The sequence below is a fragment of the Polyodon spathula genome, chromosome 29, assembly GCF_017654505.1.
Source record: "Polyodon spathula isolate WHYD16114869_AA chromosome 29, ASM1765450v1, whole genome shotgun sequence".
Taxonomy (NCBI): domain Eukaryota; kingdom Metazoa; phylum Chordata; class Actinopteri; order Acipenseriformes; family Polyodontidae; genus Polyodon; species Polyodon spathula.
The window spans coordinates 1003609-1026108 of record NC_054562.1 but is presented as its reverse complement, the minus strand read 5'-3'; the positions used below and the strand labels follow the sequence as shown (position 1 = coordinate 1026108).

At 40.6% G+C, this 22500-nt stretch overlaps 5 protein-coding genes and 2 non-coding genes across 9 annotated transcripts in view; 4 read left to right on the top strand and 3 right to left on the bottom strand.

The window, feature by feature from the left end:
• The first annotated feature begins 2563 nt into the window (after nt 1-2563).
• On the top strand, nt 2564-4336 carry LOC121302485 (DNA dC->dU-editing enzyme APOBEC-3C-like). Of its 3 annotated transcripts, none has more exons than XM_041232491.1 (4): nt 2564-2701; nt 3066-3478; nt 3629-3738; nt 3970-4336. In XM_041232491.1, exons 1-4 carry the CDS (start codon nt 2586-2588, stop codon nt 3994-3996), a joined length of 666 nt encoding a protein of 221 aa, XP_041088425.1. In that variant the 5' UTR covers nt 2564-2585; the 3' UTR covers nt 3997-4336. The 3 variants fall into 3 exon arrangements, with proteins under 3 accessions (XP_041088425.1, XP_041088427.1, XP_041088426.1); XM_041232492.1 differs by lacking the exon at nt 2564-2701 and adding an exon at nt 2751-2946; XM_041232493.1 differs by lacking the exon at nt 3629-3738.
• Nucleotides 4337-6145: 1809 nt separating this feature from the next.
• Nucleotides 6146-7790, top strand: LOC121302477 (DNA dC->dU-editing enzyme APOBEC-3C-like). Its single transcript, XM_041232482.1, has 3 exons — nt 6146-6924; nt 7077-7186; nt 7424-7790. The coding sequence occupies exons 1-3, from the start codon at nt 6525-6527 to the stop codon at nt 7448-7450; spliced, it is 537 nt and encodes a 178-aa protein (XP_041088416.1). The 5' UTR covers nt 6146-6524; the 3' UTR covers nt 7451-7790.
• A 5510-nt stretch (nt 7791-13300) lies between these two features.
• Nucleotides 13301-14531, top strand: LOC121302479 (DNA dC->dU-editing enzyme APOBEC-3C-like). The gene is made up of 3 exons (XM_041232485.1): nt 13301-13709; nt 13854-13963; nt 14165-14531. Exons 1-3 carry the CDS (start codon nt 13310-13312, stop codon nt 14189-14191), a joined length of 537 nt encoding a protein of 178 aa, XP_041088419.1. The 5' UTR covers nt 13301-13309; the 3' UTR covers nt 14192-14531.
• Nucleotides 14532-15562: 1031 nt separating this feature from the next.
• Nucleotides 15563-17139, top strand: LOC121302514 (lectin-like). Its single transcript, XM_041232528.1, has 3 exons — nt 15563-15775; nt 16585-16696; nt 16920-17139. Exons 1-3 carry the CDS (start codon nt 15581-15583, stop codon nt 16985-16987), a joined length of 375 nt encoding a protein of 124 aa, XP_041088462.1. The 5' UTR covers nt 15563-15580; the 3' UTR covers nt 16988-17139.
• Nucleotides 17140-17620: 481 nt separating this feature from the next.
• trnaa-ugc lies at nt 17621-17692 on the bottom strand. Its single transcript has one exon. It is a non-coding gene; the product is annotated as a tRNA-Ala (tRNA).
• A 334-nt stretch (nt 17693-18026) lies between these two features.
• On the bottom strand, nt 18027-18099 carry trnak-uuu. Its single transcript has one exon. It is a non-coding gene; the product is annotated as a tRNA-Lys (tRNA).
• A 3163-nt stretch (nt 18100-21262) lies between these two features.
• The window catches only part of LOC121302102 (SLAM family member 5-like), a 24014-nt gene continuing 22776 nt past the window's right edge, over nt 21263-22500 (bottom strand). The window contains exon 7 of the mRNA XM_041231922.1: nt 21263-21657. Coding sequence (XP_041087856.1) covers nt 21559-21657 — 99 coding nt within the window. The 3' untranslated portion in view covers nt 21263-21558. The remainder of the gene's footprint in view (nt 21658-22500) is intronic.

The following is a 22500-nucleotide window of genomic DNA, read 5'->3' as shown; positions in this document are numbered from 1 at the left end:
ATCTATCTATCTATCTATCTATCTATCTATCTATCTATCTATATATATCAGGTAAGGTTTTGCTGCAAATTTATTTTTTAATTTCAACAACATTTTCATATAATTAAAACAAAACAAAACTACATTTCACAAACACACCTGTAGGGGGCAGCAGTGATAGCGTTAATGCAACTCGAATGGACACAATCGTGCATCTCGAAATAAAATCTACAGCAAATGAGGAAACATTAATTGTGAAACACGATGTCTGAAATGGAGGAACGAATGATAACAAAAAATAAATAGATACAACCATATTTATAGCAAAAACCACAAAGTTATTGATTATATATATATATATATATATATATATATATATATATATATATATATATATATATATATATATATATATATATATATATATCAGCTTTATAATAGAGGCTGCCCTCGAATAAACGCAGCGATCATTAAACAAACATTAAGGGATTTTTTTTCTCCACCCTACTAAACACACACACACTGTAAACAAATTTACTCTGACTATGTACATGTAACGCCCCCGAAGAGACGGGAGACTCAATCAAGCACGTACATTACAAACTAATGCACACACACACACACACACACACACACACACACACACACACACACACACACACACACACATAATCTCAATCTAGCACGTACATTACAAACTAATTTCATTGTCTCGTCTGTTTTAAATTAAACGCTAGTATTGTGTATATTAACACGCCTTATATCAATTCATCTGAATTTCTAAAATCATGTCAAAATAGAAAACGCCTTTTACTACCCCCCCCCCCCCCCCCCCCCCCCCCCCCACACACACACAACGTTGCTTACGATTTTGCAACAATATGTTGTTCTCCGAGAAGCTTGAAACCTTAAGCTTAATTATTCAATTCAGTGTGATTCATATCTGTCAATGCATGGGTGTTCTTCTATTAGGAGTATTTTAACATGTTATGCGCTTTTAATCGATTATTTCACGCATCTAAATCTTTTTTAAAATCATTGCTTGGAAAAAAAAAAAAAAAATCTGGTTTATTATTAATTAATTAACATTATTATTAAATTATTATTATTTCCATTCACAGCCTGTCTATATATTAAACCAATTAACTTAAAGTGTTTGTTGGGATGATATATGAATTGAGCAAACCAGAACTCAGGGAGCGAGCGCTCTTGTAGTTTATATACCAGAAACCCTCGATAGAATTACAACCTTATTATGCACTGTTTCAATAAACATATCCTATTGTTAGTAAATAATAATAATAATAATAATAATAATAATAATAATAATATAATAATAATAATAATAATAATAATAATAATAATAATAACTTGTCTACAGATTTCAGTAGGGGTTTGCTAAGGGTTAAAATGCAATAAAGTGTTTTTTTTTCAATTCAAATGGATTGTGTTTGTTATAAATTCATCTAAACATCTATTCACACAAACAGTCGAGTGCAGATGTATCACCTCCAGATTTGCCGCTGATATCCTCTTATATACCCACCGGGCGGGGTGTGTAAAATGACATTTTCTTACTCAAAGAAATGACTATTGGACATCCACTGCACCCCCCACCCCCCATATTGAATGCGCAGATCCAGCCAAAAGTTCTGCATCACTTGAAAAAAAAAAGTTCTTGCAGTTAATTCAATTAAAAGCGAACGAAAAGGAGCACAGAAACCAACGCGTTTCAACAACACGCGAACCGGATAATAATATTAACAGAGGCGCCCTTGAGAACGAGATGTACAGCATATCGAATCATATTATATTATATTATAATATTATAATCAGCTTTATAATAGAGGCTGCCCTCGAATAAACGCAGCGATCATTAAACAAACATTAAGGGATTTTTTTTCTCCACCCTACTAAACACACACACACTGTAAACAAATTTACTCTGACTATGTACATGTAACGCCCCCGAAGAGACGGGATACTCAATCAAGCAGGTACATTACAAACTAATGCACACACACACACACACACACACACACACACACACACACACACACACACACACACACACACACACACACACACACACACAGTAATCTCAATCTAGCACGTACATTACAAACTAATTTCATTGTCTCGTCTGTTTTAAATTAAACGCTAGTATTGTGTATATTAACACGCCTTATATCAATTCATCTGAATTTCTAAAGTCATGTCAAAATAGAAAACGCCTTTTACTAAGCCCCCCCCCCCCCCCACCCACAAACGTTGCTTACGATTTTGTAACAATATGTTGTTCTCCGAGAAGCGTGAAACGTGCAATCACACTTGCATTCGCCAAAATTTGCTTTCATAATTGCATTCAAATCTGCCAAAAGGAAATTCTCTGTACTTGTGGAACACGGTGTGACCTGTTCTCATGTTTACCCCAGACGGAATTAACGAATCTCAACCCCCGGAGAAAATAAAGTCGCTGTGTCCTACATGCAATCGGGAATGGTAAATTCAAAATCAAAACACCGGTGCGCTACCGTATGTCAGGATGTGTTTGTCAAAGAAAGCTCCATGCAAAATAAACTGAAACGTTGCCGCAGCAAAGTTCAATGCGCAAACAAACTGTGCATATTGCATTTGAGTACTATATAAATACACTATGGACTGAGAATAAGTTAACTTCTCTCGATACAGACACCAGGATCAATTCAACACACAGACTCAGGTGAGCGACTGAGAGTTGAGTGAATTAATATGGAGAGCTTAAAAGTTCTTGGGTTAGGGTTAGGGTTAGGGGTAGGCTTAGGGTTAGAGGTAGGGTTAGGGTTAGGGTTAGGGTTTGCATGAGGTATCCGATAACATGTATATAGAATCACATTGCGTTGAGTATTATATAAATACACTATGGACAGAGAATATGTTACCGTCTCTCGATGCAGACACCAGGATCAATTCAACACACAGACTCAGGTGAGCGACTGAGAGTTGAATGAATTAATATGGAGAGCAAGTGAAGACATGAGTGATGTGTTTAATATATCTCCATAATTTATAGACTGCAATCTAAAGCCGTGTCCCTTTTTTTCCAGCTCTTTTATCAAAATGGTCAAAATTTCTTTTGATGATTTCACTTTCCAATTTGAAAACTTGCAATATGCCGAAGGCAGAAACGAGACGTGGCTGTGCCAGATTGTGAGTGTGAACGGAGGGGAGCCAGATTTACAGGTGTTCAAAAACGGATACTCCGGACACGCAGAGGAAACCTGCCTGCGGAATTCTGCGACTCAAGGTGCTGATCAATATGAGATCACCTGGTTCATGAGCTGGAGCCCCTGTGAAAGATGCACACCTCAAATAATCACATTCGTGGAGCAGCAGCGCAATGTAAAACTGAATATCTTCGTTTCTCGGCTCTTCCGCTATGATTCAGAACCTCATAGGCAGGGATTAAGAGCACTTTCACAACAAGAAAGAATTGGCTTAAAAGTGATGACCCTAAAGGGTGAGTTGTTATTATTATTATTATTATTATTATTATTATTATTATTATTATATTATTATATTGTTGCCAGTGCCAGTCTGCTGTGATTATGTAGATATAGAGAGTTTATGGGTTCATAGGAAATTACTTCTGTCTCGTGTTCCTATCCAGAATTTCAGGAATGTTTTGATCGATTTGTTGGAGAAGGAAATGGATTTCAGGACTGGAAAGACCTGGCTGGGAACTCTGCAATACATACTGAGAAGCTGAACGAGATAACTGTAAGGGCACCTGATCATACTCGTGATAATCACAATGCAGGGCTCATGCAGGATTGATACACTGAATCGAGAAATCCTGAGAGAGAGAGGAGAGAGAGAGAGAGAGAGAGAGAGAGAGAGAGAGAGAGAGAGAGAGAGAGAGAGAGGGAGAAGAGAGAGAGAGAGGGAAGTCGCGGCTGCTGATTATAGACAGTAGGTCGCTGCTGTTAATAACTCTTTTTCATGTTCTAGGGAGCTGATCCCCGGCTGGTTTTTTGAAACGCCTCCCCTGCGCGCTGCGGCTGCCTGCATGAAACACCCCGGCCGACTTCCACCGAGAAAGAGCATCGAAACCAACAGCGCGGCACAACGGCATGACCCGGACAAGCGGCCAGTCCGCTCTCTGCGCCTCACCTCTTATTATAGAGCCCGCACTGCAGCTTCAATACCGTGCGCTTCAAAGACAGGCTGAGACGCGCCTCTCTCTTAACGTCTCTTATTCAATTCAGTGTGATTCATATCTGTCAATGCATGGGTGTTCTTCTATTAGGAGTATTTTAACATGTTATGCGCTTTTAATCGATTATTTCACGCATCTAAATCTTTTTTAAAATCATTGCTTGGAAAAAAAAAAAAAAAAAAAAAAAACTTGTCTGGTTTAGTATTAATTAATTAACATTATTATTAAATTATTATTATTTCCATTCACAGCCTGTCTATATATTAAACCAATTAACTTAAAGTGTTTGTTGGGATGATATATGAATTGAGCAAACCAGAACTCAGGGAGCGAGCGCTCTTGTAGTTTATATACCAGAAACCCTCGATAGAATTACAACCTTATTATGCATTGTTTCAATAAACATATCCTATTGTTAGTAAATAATAATAATAATAATAATAATAATAATAATAATAATAATAATAATAATAATAATAATAATAATAACTTGTCTACAGATTTCAGTAGGGGTTTGCTAAGGGTTAAAATGCAATAAACTGTTTTTTTCAATTCAAATGGATTGTGTTTGTTATAAATTCATCTAAACATCTATTCACACAAACAGTCGAGTGCAGATGTATCACCTCCAGATTTGCCACTGATATCCTCTTATATACCCACCGGGCGGGGTGTGTAAAATGACATTTTCTTACTCAAAGAAATGACTATTGGACATCCACTGCACCCCCCACCCCCCATATTGAATGCGCAGATCCAGCCAAAAGTTCTGCATCACTTGAAAAAAAAAAAGTTCTTGCAGTTAATTCAATTAAAAGCGAACGAAAAGGAGCACAGAAACCAACGCGTTTCAACAACACGCGAACCGGATAATAATATTAACAGAGGCGCCCTTGAGAACGAGATGTACAGCATATCGAATCATATTATATTATATTATAATATTATAATCAGCTTTATAATAGAGGCTGCCCTCGAATAAACGCAGCGATCATTAAACAAACATTAAGGGATTTTTTTTTCTCCACCCTACTAAACACACACACACTGTAAACAAATTTACTCTGACTATGTACATGTAACGCCCCCGAAGAGACGGGAGACTCAATCAAGCACATACATTACAAACATGCACACACACACACACACACACACACACACACACACACACACACACACACACACACACACACACACACACACACATTAGTAATCTCAATCTAGCACGTACATTACAAACTAATTTCATTGTCTCGTCTGTTTTAAATTAAACGCTAGTATTGTGTATATTAACACGCCTTATATCAATTCATCTGAATTTCTAAAGTCATGTCAAAATAGAAAACGCCTTTTACCCCCCCCCCCCCCCCCCCCCCAACACACAAACGTTGCTTACGATTTTGCAACAATATGTTGTTCTCCGAGAAGCGTGAAACGTGCAATCACACTTGCATTCACCAAAATTTGCTTTCATAATTGCATTCAAATCTGCCAAAAGGAAATTCTCTGTACTTGTGGAACACGGTGTGGCCTGTTCTCATGTTTAACCCAAACGGGAATTAACGAATCTCAACCCCTGGAGAAAATAAAGTCGCTGTGTCCTACATGCAATCGGGAATGGTAAATTCAAAATCAAAACACCGGTGCGCTACCGTATGTCAGGATGTGTTTGTCAAAGAAAGCTCCATGCAAAATAAACTGAAACGTTGCCTCAGCAAAGTTCAATGCGCAAACAAACTGTGCATATTGCATTTGAGTACTATATAAATACACTATGGACTGAGAATAAGTTAACTTCTCTCGATACAGACACCAGGATCAATTCAACACACAGACTCAGGTGAGCGACTGAGAGTTGAGTGAATTAATATGGAGAGCTTAAAAGTTCTTGGGTTAGGGTTAGGGTTAGAGGTAGGATTAGGGTTAGGATTAGGGTTAGGGTTACGGTTAGATTATAGGTAGGGTTAGGGTTAGGGTTAGGGTTTGCATGAGGTATCCGATAACATGTACATAGAATCACATTGCGTTGAGTATTATATAAATACACTATGGACAGATAATATGTTACCGTCTCTCGATGCAGACACCAGGATCAATTCAACACACAGACTCAGGCGAGCGACTGAGAGTTGAGTGAATTAATATGGAGAGCAAGTGAAGAGATGAGTGATGTGTTTAATAAATCCACATAATTTATAGACCTCAATCTAAAGCCGTATCACAGTAAACCAGTAGCGCTGTCCCTCGAGTGAGACGAGAACGAAATTCAGGGTTTCGGAACCTCTCTCTCACCGGCTGCGATGGCTGTCTGTCAACTATCTTTTTTTTTTCCAGCTCTTTTTTCAAAATGGCCAAAATTTCTGGTGATGATTTCACTTTCCAATTTGAAAACTTGCAATATGCCGAAGGCAGAAACGAGACGTGGCTGTGCCAGATTGTGAGTGTGAACGGAGGGGAGCCAGATTTACAGGTGTTCAAAAACGGATACTCCGGACACGCAGAGGAAACCTGCCTGCGGAATTCTGCGACTCAAGGTGCTGATCAATATGAGATCACCTGGTTCTTGAGCTGGAGCCCCTGTGAAAGATGCACACCTCAAATAATCACATTCGTGGAGCAGCAGCGCAATGTAAAACTGAATATCTTCGTTTCTCGGCTCTTCCGCTATGATTCAGAACCTCATAGGCAGGGATTAAGAGCACTTTCACAACAAGAAAGAATTGGCTTAAAAGTGATGACCCTAAAGGGTGAGTTGTTATTATTATTATTATTATTATTATTATTATTATTATTATTATTATTATTGTTGTTGTTGCCAGTGCCAGTCTGCTGTGATTATGTAGATATAGAGAGTTTATGGGTTCATAGGAAATTACTTCTGTCTCGTGTTCCTATCCAGAATTCCAGGAATGTTTTGATCGATTTGTTGGAGAAGGAAATGGATTTCAGGACTGGAAAGACCTGGCTGGGAACTCTGCAATACATACTGAGAAGCTGAACGAGATAACTGTAAGGGCACCTGATCATACTCGTGATAATCACAATGCAGGGCTCATGCAGGATTGATACACTGAATCGAGAAATCCTGAGAGAGAGAGAGAGAGAGAGAGAGAGAGAGGTCGAGAGAGAGAGAGAGAGAGAGAGAGAGAGAGAGAGAGAGAGAGAGAGAGAGAGAGAGAGGGAAGTCGCGGCTGCTGATTATAGACAGTAGGTCGCTGCTGTTAATAACTCTTTTTCATGTTCTAGGGAGCTGATCCCCGGCTGGTTTTTTGAAACGCCTCCCCTGCGCGCTGCGGCTGCCTGCATGAAACACCCCGGCCGACTTCCACCGAGAAAGAGCATCGAAACCAACAGCGCGGCACAACGGCATGACCCGGACAAGCGGCCAGTCCGCTCTCTGCGCCTCACCTCTTATTATAGAGCCCGCACTGCAGCTTCAATACCGTGCGCTTCAAAGACAGGCTGAGACGCGCCTCTCTCTTAACGTCTCTTATTCAATTCAGTGTGATTCATATCTGTCAATGCATGGGTGTTCTTCTATTAGGAGTATTTTAACATGTTATGCGCTTTTAATCGATTATTTCACGCATCTAAATCTTTTTTAAAATCATTGCTTGGAAAAAAAAAAAAAAAAAAAAAAACTTGTCTGGTTTATTATTAATTAATTAACATTATTATTAAATTATTATTATTTCCATTCACAGCCTGTCTATATATTAAACCAATTAACTTAAAGTGTTTGTTGGGATGATATATGAATTGAGCAAACCAGAACTCAGGGAGCGAGCGCTCTTGTAGTTTATATACCAGAAACCCTCGATAGAATTACAACCTTATTATGCATTGTTTCAATAAACATATCCTATTGTTAGTAATAATAATAATAATAATAATAATAATAATAATAATAATAATAATAATAATAATAATAATAATAATAATAATAACTTGTCTACAGATTTCAGTAGGGGTTTGCTAAGGGTTAAAATGCAATAAAGTGTTTTTTTTCAATTCAAATGGATTGTGTTTGTTATAAATTCATCTAAACATCTATTCACACAAACAGTCGAGTGCAGATGTATCACCTCCAGATTTGCCGCTGATATCCTCTTATATACCCACCGGGCGGGGTGTGTAAAATGACATTTTCTTACTCAAAGAAATGACTATTGGACATCCACTGCACCCCCCACCCCCCATATTGAATGCGCAGATCCAGCCAAAAGTTCTGCATCACTTGAAAAAAAAAAGTTCTTGCAGTTAATTCAATTAAAAGCGAACGAAAAGGAGCACAGAAACCAACGCGTTTCAACAACACGCGAACCGGATAATAATATTAACAGAGGCGCCCTTGAGAACGAGATGTACAGCATATCGAATCATATTATATTATATTATAATATTATATATCAGCTTTATAATAGAGGCTGCCCTCGAATAAACGCAGCGATCATTAAAGAAACATTAAGGGATTTTTTTTTCTCCACCCTACTAAAAAACACACACACAGTAAACAAATTTACAAGCTGACTATGTACATGTAACGCCCCCGAAGAGACGGGAGACTCAATCAAGCACGTACATTACAAACTAATGCACACACACACACACACCACACACACACACACACACACACACACACACACACACACATACACACACACACACACAGTAATCTCAATCTAGCACGTACATTACAAACTAATTTCATTGTCTCGTCTGTTTTAAATTAAACGCTAGTATTGTGTATATTAACACGCCTTATATCAATTCATCTGAATTTCTAAAGTCATGTCAAAATAGAAAACGCCTTTTACTAAGCCCCCCCCCCCCCCAACACACAAACGTTGCTTACGATTTTGCAACAATATGTTGTTCTCCGAGAAGCTTGAAACGTGCAATCACACTTGCATTCACCAAAATTTGCTTTCATAATTGCATTCAAATCTGCCAAAAGGAAATTCTCTGTACTTGTGGAACACGGTGTGGCCTGTTCTCATGTTTAACCCAAACGGGAATTAACGAATCTCAACCCCTGGAGAAAATAAAGTCGCTGTGTCCTACATGCAATCGGGAATGGTAAATTCAAAATCAAAACACCGGTGCGCTACCGTATGTCAGGATGTGTTTGTCAAAGAAAGCTCCATGCAAAATAAACTGAAACGTTGCCTCAGCAAAGTTCAATGCGCAAACAAACTGTGCATATTGCATTTGAGTACTATATAAATACACTATGGACTGAGAATAAGTTAACTTCTCTCGATACAGACACCAGGATCAATTCAACACACAGACTCAGGTGAGCGACTGAGAGTTGAGTGAATTAATATGGAGAGCTTAAAAGTTCTTGGGTTAGGGTTAGGGTTAGGGTTAGGGTTAGGGTTAGGGTTAGGGTTAGGCTTAGGGTTAGAGGTAGGGTTAGGGTTAGGGTTAGGGTTTGCATGAGGTATCCGATAACATGTATATAGAATCACATTGCGTTGAGTATTATATAAATACACTATGGACAGAGAATATGTTACCGTCTCTCGATGCAGACACCAGGATCAATTCAACACACAGACTCAGGCGAGCGACTGAGAGTTGAGTGAATTAATATGGAGAGCAAGTGAAGAGATGAGTGATGTGTTTAATAAATCCACATAATTTATAGACCTCAATCTAAAGCCGTATCACAGTAAACCAGTAGCGCTGTCCCTCGAGTGAGACGAGAACAAAATTCAGGGTTTCGGAACCTCTCTCTCACCGGCTGCGATGGCTGTCTGTCAACTATCTTTTTTTTTTCCAGCTCTTTTTTCAAAATGGCCAAAATTTCTGGTGATGATTTCACTTTCCAATTTGAAAACTTGCAATATGCCGAAGGCAGAAACGAGACGTGGCTGTGCCAGATTGTGAGTGTGAACGGAGGGGAGCCAGATTTACAGGTGTTCAAAAACGGATACTCCGGACACGCAGAGGAAACCTGCCTGCGGAATTCTGCGACTCAAGGTGCTGATCAATATGAGATCACCTGGTTCTTGAGCTGGAGCCCCTGTGAAAGATGCACACCTCAAATAATCACATTCGTGGAGCAGCAGCGCAATGTAAAACTGAATATCTTCGTTTCTCGGCTCTTCCGCTATGATTCAGAACCTCATAGGCAGGGATTAAGAGCACTTTCACAACAAGAAAGAATTGGCTTAAAAGTGATGACCCTAAAGGTTTCCCACAATGTTATTATTATTATTTATTATTATTATATTATTATTATTATTATTATTATTATTATTATTATTATTATTATTGTTGCCAGTGCCAGTCTGCTGTGATTATGTAGATATAGAGAGTTTATGGGTTCATAGGAAATTACTTCTGTCTCGTGTTCCTATCCAGAATTCCAGGAATGTTTTGATCAATTTGTTGGAGAAGGAAATGGATTTCAGGACTGGAAAGACCTGGCTGGGAACTCTGCAATATATACTGAGAAGCTGAACGAGATAACTGTAAGGGCACCTGATCATACTCGTGATAATCACAATGCAGGGCTCATGCAGGATTGATACACTGAATCGAGAAATCCTGAGAGAGAGAGAGAGAGAGAGAGAGAGAGAGAGAGAGAGAGAGAGAGAGAGAGAGAGAGAGAGAGGGAAGTCGCGGCTGCTGATTATAGACAGTAGGTCGCTGCTGTTAATAACTCTTTTTCATGTTCTAGGGAGCTGATCCCCGGCTGGTTTTTTGAAACGCCTCCCCTGCGCGCTGCGGCTGCCTGCATGAAACACCCCGGCCGACTTCCACCGAGAAAGAGCATCGAAACCAACAGCGCGGCACAACGGCATGACCCGGACAAGCGGCCAGTCCGCTCTCTGCGCCTCACCTCTTATTATAGAGCCCGCACTGCAGCTTCAATACCGTGCGCTTCAAAGACAGGCTGAGACGCGCCTCTCTCTTAACGTCTCTTATTCAATTCAGTGTGATTCATATCTGTCAATGCATGGGTGTTCTTCTATTAGGAGTATTTTAACATGTTATGCGCTTTTAATCGATTATTTCACGCATCTAAATCTTTTTTAAAATCATTGCTTGGAAAAAAAAAAAAAAACTTGTCTGGTTTATTATTAATTAATTAACATTATTATTAAATTATTATTATTTCCATTCACAGCCTGTCTATATATTAAACCAATTAACTTAAAGTGTTTGTTGGGATGATATATGAATTGAGCAAACCAGAACTCAGGGAGCGAGCGCTCTTGTAGTTTATATACCAGAAACCCTCGATAGAATTACAACCTTATTATGCATTGTTTCAATAAACATATCCTATTGTTAATAAAATAATAATAATAATAATAATAATAATAATAATAATAATAATAATAATAATAATAATAATAATAATAAACTTGTCTACAGAGTTTCAGTAGGGGTTTGCTAAGGGTTAAAATGCAATAAAGTGTTTTTTTTTCAATTCAAATGGATTGTGTTTGTTATAAATTCATCTAAACATCTATTCACACAAACAGTCGAGTGCAGATGTATCACCTCCAGATTTGCCGCTGATATCCTCTTATATACCCACCGGGCGGGGTGTGTAAAATGACATTTTCTTACTCAAAGAAATGACTATTGGACATCCACTGCACCCCCCACCCCCCATATTGAATGCGCAGATCCAGCCAAAAGTTCTGCATCACTTGAAAAAAAAAAAGTTCTTGCAGTTAATTCAATTAAAAGCGAACGAAAAGGAGCACAGAAACCAACGCGTTTCAACAACACGCGAACCGGATAATAATATTAACAGAGGCGCCCTTGAGAACGAGATGTACAGCATATCGAATCATATTATATTATATTATAATATTATAATCAGCTTTATAATAGAGGCTGCCCTCGAATAAACGCAGCGATCATTAAACAAACATTAAGGGATTTTTTTTTCTCCACCCTACTAAACACACACACACTGTAAACAAATTTACTCTGACTATGTACATGTAACGCCCCCGAAGAGACGGGAGACTCAATCAAGCAGGTACATTACAAACTAATGCACACACACACACACACACACACACACACACACACACACACACACAACACACACACACACACACACACACACACACCACACACACACACACAGTAATCTCAATCTAGCACGTACATTACAAACTAATTTCATTGTCTCGTCTGTTTTAAATTAAACGCTAGTATTGTGTATATTAACACGCGTTATATCAATTCATCTGAATTTCTAAAGTCATGTCAAAATAGAAAACGCCTTTTACTAAGCCCCCCCCCCCCCCAACACACAAACGTTGCTTACGATTTTGCAACAATATGTTGTTCTCCGAGAAGCTTGAAACGTGCAATCACACTTGCATTCACCAAAATTTGCTTTCATAATTGCATTCAAATCTGCCAAAAGGAAATTCTCTGTACTTGTGGAACACGATGTGGCCTGTTCTCATGTTTAACCCAAACGGGAATTAACGAATCTCAACCCCTGGAGAAAATAAAGTCGCTGTGTCCTACATGCAATCGGGAATGGTAAATTCAAAATCAAAACACCGGTGCGCTACCGTATGTCAGGATGTGTTTGTCAAAGAAAGCTCCATGCAAAATAAACTGAAACGTTGCCTCAGCAAAGTTCAATGCGCAAACAAACTGTGCATATTGCATTTGAGTACTATATAAATACACTATGGACTGAGAATAAGTTAACTTCTCTCGATACAGACACCAGGATCAATTCAACACACAGACTCAGGCGAGCGACTGAGAGTTGAGTGAATTAATATGGAGAGCTTAAAAGTTCTTGGGTTAGGGTTAGGGTTAGGGTTAGGGGTAGGGTTAGGGTTAGGGTTAGGGTTAGGGTTAGGGTTAGGGTTTGCATGAGGTATCCGATAACATGTATATAGAATCACATTGCGTTGAGTATTATATAAATACACTATGGACAGAGAATATGTTACCGTCTCTCGATGCAGACACCAGGATCAATTCAACACACAGACTCAGGCGAGCGACTGAGAGTTGAGTGAATTAATATGGAGAGCAAGTGAAGACATGAGTGATGTGTTTAATATATCCCCATAATTTATAGACTGCAATCTAAAGCCGTGTCCCTTTTTTTCCAGCTCTTTTATCAAAATGGTCAAAATTTCTTTTGATGATTTCACTTTCCAATTTGAAAACTTGCAATATGCCGAAGGCAGAAACGAGACGTGGCTGTGCCAGATTGTGAGTGTGAACGGAGGGGAGCCAGATTTACAGGTGTTCAAAAACGGATACTCCGGACACGCAGAGGAAACCTGCCTGCGGAATTCTGCGACTCAAGGTGCTGATCAATATGAGATCACCTGGTTCATGAGCTGGAGCCCCTGTGAAAGATGCACACCTCAAATAATCACATTCGTGGAGCAGCAGCGCAATGTAAAACTGAATATCTTCGTTTCCCGGCTCTTCCGCTATGATTCAGAACCTCATAGGCAGGGATTAAGAGCACTTTCACAACAAGAAAGAATTGGCTTAAAAGTGATGACCCTAAAGGGTGAGTTGTTATTATTATTATTATTATTATTATTATTATTATTTATTATTGTTGTTGTTGCCAGTGCCAGTCTGCTGTGATTATGTAGATATAGAGAGTTTATGGGTTCATAGGAAATTACTTCTGTCTCGTGTTCCTATCCAGAATTTCAGGAATGTTTTGATCGATTTGTTGGAGAAGGAAATGGATTTCAGGACTGGAAAGACCTGGCTGGGAACTCTGCAATATATACTGAGAAGCTGAACGAGATAACTGTAAGGGCACCTGATCATACTCGTGATAATCACAATGCAGGGCTCATGCAGGATTGATACACTGAATCGAGAAATCCTGAGAGAGAGAGAGAGAGAGAGAGAGAGAGAGAGAGAGAGAGAGAGAGAGAGAGAAGGGGAAGTCGCGGCTGCTGATTATAGACAGTAGGTCGCTGCTGTTAATAACTCTTTTTCATGTTCTAGGGAGCTGATCCCCGGCTGGTTTTTTGAAACGCCTCCCCTGCGCGCTGCGGCTGCCTGCATGAAACACCCCGGCCGACTTCCACCGAGAAAGAGCATCGAAACCAACAGCGCGGCACAACGGCATGACCCGGACAAGCGGCCAGTCCGCTCTCTGCGCCTCACCTCTTATTATAGAGCCCGCACTGCAGCTTCAATACCGTGCGCTTCAAAGACAGGCTGAGACGCGCCTCTCTCTTAACGTCTCTTATTCAATTCAGTGTGATTCATATCTGTCAATGCATGGGTGTTCTTCTATTAGGAGTATTTTAACATGTTATGCGCTTTTAATCGATTATTTCACGCATCTAAATCTTTTTTAAAATCATTGCTTGGAAAAAAAAAAAAAAAAAAAAAAAACTTGTCTGGTTTATTATTAATTAATTAACATTACTATTAAATTTTTATTATGTCCACTCACAGCCTGTCTATATATTAAACCAATTAACTTAAAGTGTTTGTTGGGATGATATATGAATTGAGCAAACCAGAACTCAGGGAGGGAGCGCTCTTGTAGTTTATATACCAGAAACCCTCGATAGAATTACAACCTTATTATGCACTGTTTCAATAAACATATCCTATTGTTAGTAAATAATAATAATAATAATAATATAATAAATAATAATAATAATAATAATAATAAATTGTAATAATAATAATAATAATAACTTGTCTACTGATCTCAGTAGGGATTTGCTAAGGTTTAAAATGCAATAAAGTGTTTTTTTTTCAATTCAAATGGATTTTGTTTGTTATAAATTCATCTAAACATCTATTCACACAAACAGTCGAGTGCAGATGTATCACCTCCAGATTTGCCGCTGATATCCTCTTATATACCCACCGGGCGGGGTGTGTAAAATGACATTTTCTTACTCAAAGAAATGACTATTGGACATCCACTGCACCCCCCACCCCCCATATTGAATGCGCAGATCCAGCCAAAAGTTCTGCATCACTTGAAAAAAAAAAAGTTCTTGCAGTTAATTCAATTAAAAGCGAACGAAAAGGAGCACAGAAACCAACGCGTTTCAAAAACACGCGAACCGGATAATAATATTAACAGAGGCGCCCTTGAGAACGAGATGTACAGCATATCGAATCATATTATATTATATTATAATATTATAATCAGCTTTATAATAGAGGCTGCCCTCGAATAAACGCAGCGATCATTAAACAAACATTAAGGGATTTTTTTTTCTCCACCCTACTAAACACACACACTGTAAACAAATTTACTCTGAAAATTGACAAATTGACTATGTAGTGCGTGTCTCAGTTTGTGCTTCAGTGTCTCCACGTGTGTCTCTATGTCTCTCCCTCCCTCTCATTCTCAGTCTCGGTGTGTGTCTCAGTGTGTGTCTCAGTGTCTCCATGTCTCTCCCTCCCTCTCATTCTCAGCCCCTGTGTTTCTCTCCTCAGTTTTCCTGCAGGAAGGAGGCTGTGGGCAAGGGCGCTCACCTGGTCTCTGTTCACAGCGAGGAGGCTAACAAGAACATTATCTGCATCACCATGAAATACAACCACACCTCCCCCCGGGTCTGGCTGGGCGGGTTCGAGCTCTTCAGGGTGAGGAGGGGGGGTGCATATCCCTGCTGGGTGGGGGAGTAGCCCTAACCCTGAACGCACCGGGAAACGCCACCAAAAAAACAATCTATTGAGGAAGGCTTTGCAGGGCCCGGCAATTTAGGATTCTCCAGATAAGATCAAAGCATTGCCCAAGCCAGGTGGAATTAGAGAAGGGTTGCCAGGGGTTACCAGCGGTTGCCAAGGGCTACCAAGCCACGCTGTCGACGCTGAATCACTGAGATCCTTTGAGACCCGACCTTGACAAACTTTAGAGTTCAATCAGGTTTAGTGCAAAGTCCGAAGGTACCAGAAAGTTTCTAAAATAGATTTTCTTAAACAAGACAGCGACGATAATAACATTCTATAAATTCTCGTTTTATTTGTATTCTGAGCTCCTAGTAACCCATGTGCTGCCTGGTAATGCATTGACCTCGTTTCTACAAACGCGATGAATCGCGCTGCTTTCTTTGCATGTTCTGTCGTAGTTGAGGTCTGTACCCTTTGATTCAGGCCCGCAGCATAATAAAAAAAGAACTACAGCTCCCAGCATGCCTCACCCTTGCCGCAAGGGTACAGGCATGCTGGGAGCTGTAGTCCTAGCCAGGGCTGTACCCGATTCACTGCGTATAAATGAATCGAGATGCTTTCTTTACACGCTCTGTCGTGATTGAGGTCTGTAGCCTTCGTGATCCAGGACCGCAGCATAACAAAGAACTACAGCTCCCAGCATGCCTCACCCTTGCCGCAGGTGCAGAGGCATGCTGGGAGCTGTAGTGTGTTGCTCTGGTCCTGATGTCTTTTGTTTTCAGAGCGAAAAATTCGTTTGGATCGACGGTTCCGAGTGGAACTACAATCCCTGGGTCCCGGGACAGCCAGACAACACCGCGAACACAGAGGACTGTGTGGAAATTAACTGGAAAAGTAAGAGAGAGGAGAAGAGGGTAGAGAGAAGAGAGATGGGAGAGGAGAGAAGAGAGGCAGGAGAAAGGAGAAAGAGGGGAGAGCAGAGAAAGGAGAGGGGGGAGGGGAGAGAAGGAGAGGAGAAAAGAGAGAGGGGGCAGAGAGGGGAGGAGAGGAGAGGAGGATGATACTGAAAAGAGTTTAGACCTAAATCTGTTTTTTGTTTCTGTTTTCCTCTCCTCAGACACCGGCATGTGGAACGATGACAAATGCAGCGGGGGGAAATCTTATATCTGCGGGTTCAAGGACTGAGCCAAGATCTGAGAGCCAGACCAACACCGAGTTACCCCGGCAACGCTGCCCAGGTGGCTTTGACATCTGGAATCGATATCCTCCCTTTACAGGAGCGCTGACCATCTTTAAAATCCATTCTCTCACCTCTTATTAGCTTTATTAACAGGATCACTGACCCCTCCCTTTACAGGAGCTCTGACCATCTTTAAAACCCATTCTCTCACCTCTTATTAGCTTTATTAACAGGATCACTGACCCCTCCCTTTACAGGAGCGCTGACCATCTTTAAAATCCATTCTCTCACCTCTTATTAGCTTTATTAACATGATCACTGTTTTTTTTTTTTAAGTAATATTCTGGAACATATTGTATTTTTTTACATATAAATGGTCACACTGTACACTCTGTTATTTACATGGCTTCCCTTTTCTGCAATAAACAGCTTTTAAGCATCATTCAAAATGAATTCTGTGTCTTTGTGGAGAGATCGCTAGAATTAACCTTGCCCGTCCACTTTATTAGGAACCGTCTCCCCCAGTTGATTTTGGGAATACAGACCCGCAGAATCAAATACTTTCAATAGCTTCTGCTAGATAATGTTAATACCTAGTTTCATCATAATTGGCTTTACTAATTAAAAAAAAAAAATGCTGGAGATGCCGGGGATTGAACCCGGGGCCTCATACATGCAAAGCATGCGCTCTACCACTGAGCTACATCCCCTCTGACTCGTTGAGCTCATTACGCAATTACCGCTCTGTGGTGTTTCATCTAGCGGAAGACGTAGGAACTGCATCGTTTTTTTTATATTTATTTATTTTTTTTTAAATATAGACCTACTGGCATTTACACTATGTATTGGAGTTTAATATAAATGAATATTTGATAAGAGCCTCATAGTTGGCTAAATGTAAATACATCCCATAGTTACTTAACTGTACAATACATCCCATAGAGCTGAATATACACCACATCCCACAGTTAGGTAAATGCACAATAAAACCCATAATACATCATATTCATAAGTAAATAATAATAATAAAACAACAATCACACCCGCCCAAACAGGGACTTGAACCCTGGACCCTCAAATTAAAAGTCTGATGCTCTACCGACTGCGCTATCCGGGCTCTGCTAGACTTGCTATCTGGACTCTGTGAGACCCGCTATCTGGACTCTGCGAGACTCGCTATCCGGGCTCTGCTAGACTCGCTATCCGGACTCTGTGAGACTCGCTATCCGGGCTCTGTGAGACTCGCTATCCAGACTCTGCTAGACTCGCTATCCGGGCTCTGCTAGACTTGCTATCTGGACTCTGTGAGACCCGCTATCTGGACTCTGCGAGACTCGCTATCCGGGCTCTGTGAGACTCGCTATCCGGGCTCTGCTAGACTCGCTATCCGGGCTCTGCTAGACTCGCTATCCGGACTCTGTGAGACTCGCTATCCGGACTCTGCGAGACTCGCTATCCGGACTCTGTGAGACTCGCTATCCGGGCTCTGTGAGACTCGCTATCCGGACTCTGTGAGACTCGCTATCCGGGCTCTGTGAGACTCGCTATCCGGACTCTGTGAGACTCGCTATCCGGGCTCTGTGAGACTCGCTATCCGGACTCTGTGAGACTCGCTATCCGGGCTCTGTGAGACTCGCTATCCGGGCTCTGTGAGACTCGCTATCCGGACTCTGCTAGACTCGCTATCCGGACTCTGTGAGACTCGCTATCCGGACTCTGTGAGACTCGCTATCCGGGCTCTGTGAGACTCGCTATCCGGACTCTGTGAGACTCGCTATCCGGACTCTGCTAGACTCGCTATCCGGACTCTGCTAGACTCGCTATCCGGACTCTGTGAGACTCGCTATCCGGACTCTGTGAGACTCGCTATCCGGACTCTGTGAGACTCGCTATCCGGACTCTGTGAGACTCGCTATCCGGACTCTGTGAGACTCGCTATCCGGACTCTGTGAGACTCGCTATCCGGACTCTGCTAGACTCGCTATCCGGACTCTGCTAGACTCGCTATCCGGACTCTGTGAGACTCGCTATCCGGACTCTGCTAGACTCGCTATCCGGACTCTGTGAGACTCGCTATCCGGACTCTGTGAGACTCGCTATCCGGACTCTGTGAGACTCGCTATCCGGACTCTGCTAGACTCGCTATCCGGACTCTGTGAGACTCGCTACCCGGACTCTGTGAGACTCGCTATCCGGACTCTGTGAGACTCGCTATCCGGACTCTGCTAAACTCGTTATCCGGACTCTGTGAGACTCGCTATCCGGACTCTGTGAGACTCGCTATCCGGACTCTGTGAGACTCGCTATCCGGACTCTGCTAGACTCGCTATCCGGACTCTGCTAGACTCGCTATCCGGACTCTTGGCTTGGTTGGAGTTTGAAGTCTAAAGAGTAATTTGCATCAGAATTCTGAAAGGGACACATTTTGGTTCGAGTCGGTGCTCTCGCGCGACACATCGCTATCTTAAAACAATAAATAACAAATTACAGCTCTTTGAAGAAACATCAGAAATCGGGGAGGGGGGTAAAAAACTTACATTGAAATATTAAGGTGTACTTTTTTTTAAAAAGTGAATTTGTAAATATCCGCCTTACTGCGTATTGATTTTTTTTCTTGCAGTTCCAAATAATATCCACAAGAGGGCAGTATGGCGTGCGGAACACGGAGGGGATGAAGCTCAGTGGTAGAGCTGATATTAGGAGGCAGAACATTATATATATAGAGAAATCTCACTGCTGCGCTGTATATAATCCGTTGGGTTTGAAGGTCTATATATATATATATATATATATATATATATATATATATATATATATATATATATAGATGATATATATATATATTATATATAATTAGCATTATTCTTTCAGATATGGGAATTTTCACATGGGAACTACATGTTAACAATGGGGGAATTTCTGGGAAATACAGCGATAATTAAATTCATTGCAGTTATGATAAGGAGAACAGTGACAATACAGAAGCCACTGCAACAGCACATCTTATCAGTATGGGAATAAAACAGAGCTGTGATAAGCATCTACCAATCTATCTATCTATCTATCTATCTATCTATCTATCTATCTATCTATCTATCTGTGTGTCTATCTCACACCAATAGCACACTATATAGATAGTATAGATAGATATATATCTATCTATCTATCTGATATGGATAGATAGATAGAATATATATATAGTCCCGACAGATATATAGATATTAGATAGATATAGAATAGTATATAGATATATATATAGTAATATAGATATTATTATATAGTCCATTCCAAAACAGACGTTTTAAATATAAATTAAAAGTTGTTGTAAAAGTATATTAATTTTTTTTTTGTTTTGATGTAAAGTGTTTGTGTGGGCCATCCCCCGTCGTCAACTATCCAATTACGTGTGAGCTTACCTGTGTGTTAGCACGTAGAGCTTTATTTTAGATGTCGTTTACTCCCTTTGTAATTAACACTTTTGTGCTACAGACTTACCTCCTTGCTTACTATGTTTTTTATATTTATCTATGTGGTATAAATATTGTTTTTTTGGTGTTTCGTCACGGAGTGCTGGGAATCAGACTCCTATTGCACAGCAGTGTCACCCAGTCCAGGTTTTACTACCAGCTTGATCAGCCACAGTGTGTCTAACAAGCGCAGGTGTGTTTGATTATTAAACTCCTAGTGAAATCTATCTTAGCAGCCCTGCAATGTAATTTAGGTCCAGTCCAGTCTAGTGATATTAAACTGCAGTTACAATGTAATTCCAGTCCAGTCTAGTGATATTAAACTGCAGTTACAATGTAATTCCAGTCCAGTCTAATGATATTAAACTGCAGTTACAATGTAATTCCAGTCCAGTCCAGTGATATTAAACTGCAGTTACAATGTAATTCCAGTCCAGTCTAGTGATATTAAACTGCAGTTACAATGTAATTCCAGTCCAGTCTAGTGATATTAAACTGCAGTTACAATGTAATTCCAGCCCAGTCCAGTGATATTAAACTGCAGTTACAATGTAATTCCAGTCCAGTCTAGTGATATTAAACTGCAGTTACAATGTAATTCCAGTCCAGTCTAGTGATATTAAACTGCAGTTACAATGTAATACCAGTCCAGTCTAGTGATATTAAACTGCAGTTACAATGTAATTCCAGTCCAGTCTAGTGATATTAAACTGCAGTTACAATGTAATTCCAGTCCAGTCCAGTGATATTAAACTGCAGTTACAATGTAATTCCAGTCCAGTCCAGTGATATTAAACTGCAGTTACAATGTAATTCCAGTCCAGTCTAGTGATATTAAACTGGAGTTACAATGCAGGGATGGGAATCAGACTCCTATTTTCTATTTAGAGTGGCCAGTTATTTTATCCAGGATTTTTCTCCCCAATTTGGAATATCTAATCATTGCTTCCCCTCACCAGAGCCTTTTCCCATACACTCTTCTACACCCAGGATCTCCAGAGCAGATGTCAGCTAGCTACTGCCCTCTGGAGGCCGTGTCTTTACCAGGGGAGACCCTTGGGGACCCCTGCGCTCCCCTGACTGTGTGACTCCCCCCTGTGTGACCTGCGTCAGCCCGGTACATTCTGAGGGCGGGGCGGGCGCAGTTTGTCGTAGATGGTGATCAGTTTCTCTGTCGTTTCCCGAGCTCCAGCGAGTTCTGGTATATCCTGTGGAGAGAAAGAAAACAGCAATGCCATGTACTGAAATCGAAAGATATTCAAAACTCTCTGGCTCATCGCACAGGTCCCGAGCCCCTCCCCAGCCTGCTGACCCCCGCTGTGCCCCGGCCCGCAAGCTGAGCTCCTCGGACTCTGGCCGGCTTGTTACCCCCAAGCGAACGCACCCCACACTCGGAGAGAACGCTCGTTCAGCTTCATGGCTTCGACTCTGGAACGTTCTCTCCCACCGTCGCTCGCTTTCAACTCTCCAGACCCACCTGTTCTCGCTTAGCTGCTGTGTTGCTGCTACTATTGCATGTATTCTGCTGCTAGCCTGTATTCTGCTCTTTCCACTGTATTTAATGCACTATTTCATGTATTCTGCTGCTATCCTGTATTCTGCTCTTTCCACTGTATTTAATGCACTATTTCATGTATTATGCTGCTATCCTGTATTCTGCTCTTTCCACTGTATTTAATGCACTATTTCATGTATTATGCTGCTATCCTGTATTCTGCTCTTTCCACTGTATTTAATGCACTATTTCATGTATTATGCTGCTATCATGTATTCTGCTCTTTCCACTGTATTTAATGCACTATTTCATGTATTATGCTGCTATCATGTATTCTGCTCTTTCCACTGTATTTAATGCACTATTTCATGTATTATGCTGCTATCCTGTATTCTGCTCTTTCCACTGTATTTAATGCACTATTTCATGTATTATGCTGCTGTCATGTATTCTGCTCTTTCCACTGTATTTAATGCACTATTTCATGTATTATGCTGCTGTCATGTATTCTGCTCTTTCCACTGTATTTAATGCACTATTTCATGTATTCTGCTGC

Coding starts and splice junctions, on each gene's coding strand:
- LOC121302485 (XM_041232491.1), top strand. CDS start 2,586: ATGCGCAAACAAACTGTGCATATTGCATTTGAGTACTATATAAATACA. Junction 3,479..3,628: donor AAAAGTGATGACCCTAAAGG/GTGAGTTGTTAT, acceptor GTTCCTATCCAG/AATTTCAGGAATGTTTTGAT. Junction 3,739..3,969: donor AGAAGCTGAACGAGATAACT/GTAAGGGCACCT, acceptor TTCATGTTCTAG/GGAGCTGATCCCCGGCTGGT.
- LOC121302477 (XM_041232482.1), top strand. CDS start 6,525: ATGGCCAAAATTTCTGGTGATGATTTCACTTTCCAATTTGAAAACTTG. Junction 6,925..7,076: donor AAAAGTGATGACCCTAAAGG/GTGAGTTGTTAT, acceptor GTTCCTATCCAG/AATTCCAGGAATGTTTTGAT. Junction 7,187..7,423: donor AGAAGCTGAACGAGATAACT/GTAAGGGCACCT, acceptor TTCATGTTCTAG/GGAGCTGATCCCCGGCTGGT.
- LOC121302479 (XM_041232485.1), top strand. CDS start 13,310: ATGGTCAAAATTTCTTTTGATGATTTCACTTTCCAATTTGAAAACTTG. Junction 13,710..13,853: donor AAAAGTGATGACCCTAAAGG/GTGAGTTGTTAT, acceptor GTTCCTATCCAG/AATTTCAGGAATGTTTTGAT. Junction 13,964..14,164: donor AGAAGCTGAACGAGATAACT/GTAAGGGCACCT, acceptor TTCATGTTCTAG/GGAGCTGATCCCCGGCTGGT.
- LOC121302514 (XM_041232528.1), top strand. CDS start 15,581: ATGTCTCTCCCTCCCTCTCATTCTCAGCCCCTGTGTTTCTCTCCTCAG. Junction 15,776..16,584: donor GCGGGTTCGAGCTCTTCAGG/GTGAGGAGGGGG, acceptor TTTTGTTTTCAG/AGCGAAAAATTCGTTTGGAT. Junction 16,697..16,919: donor TGTGGAAATTAACTGGAAAA/GTAAGAGAGAGG, acceptor TCCTCTCCTCAG/ACACCGGCATGTGGAACGAT.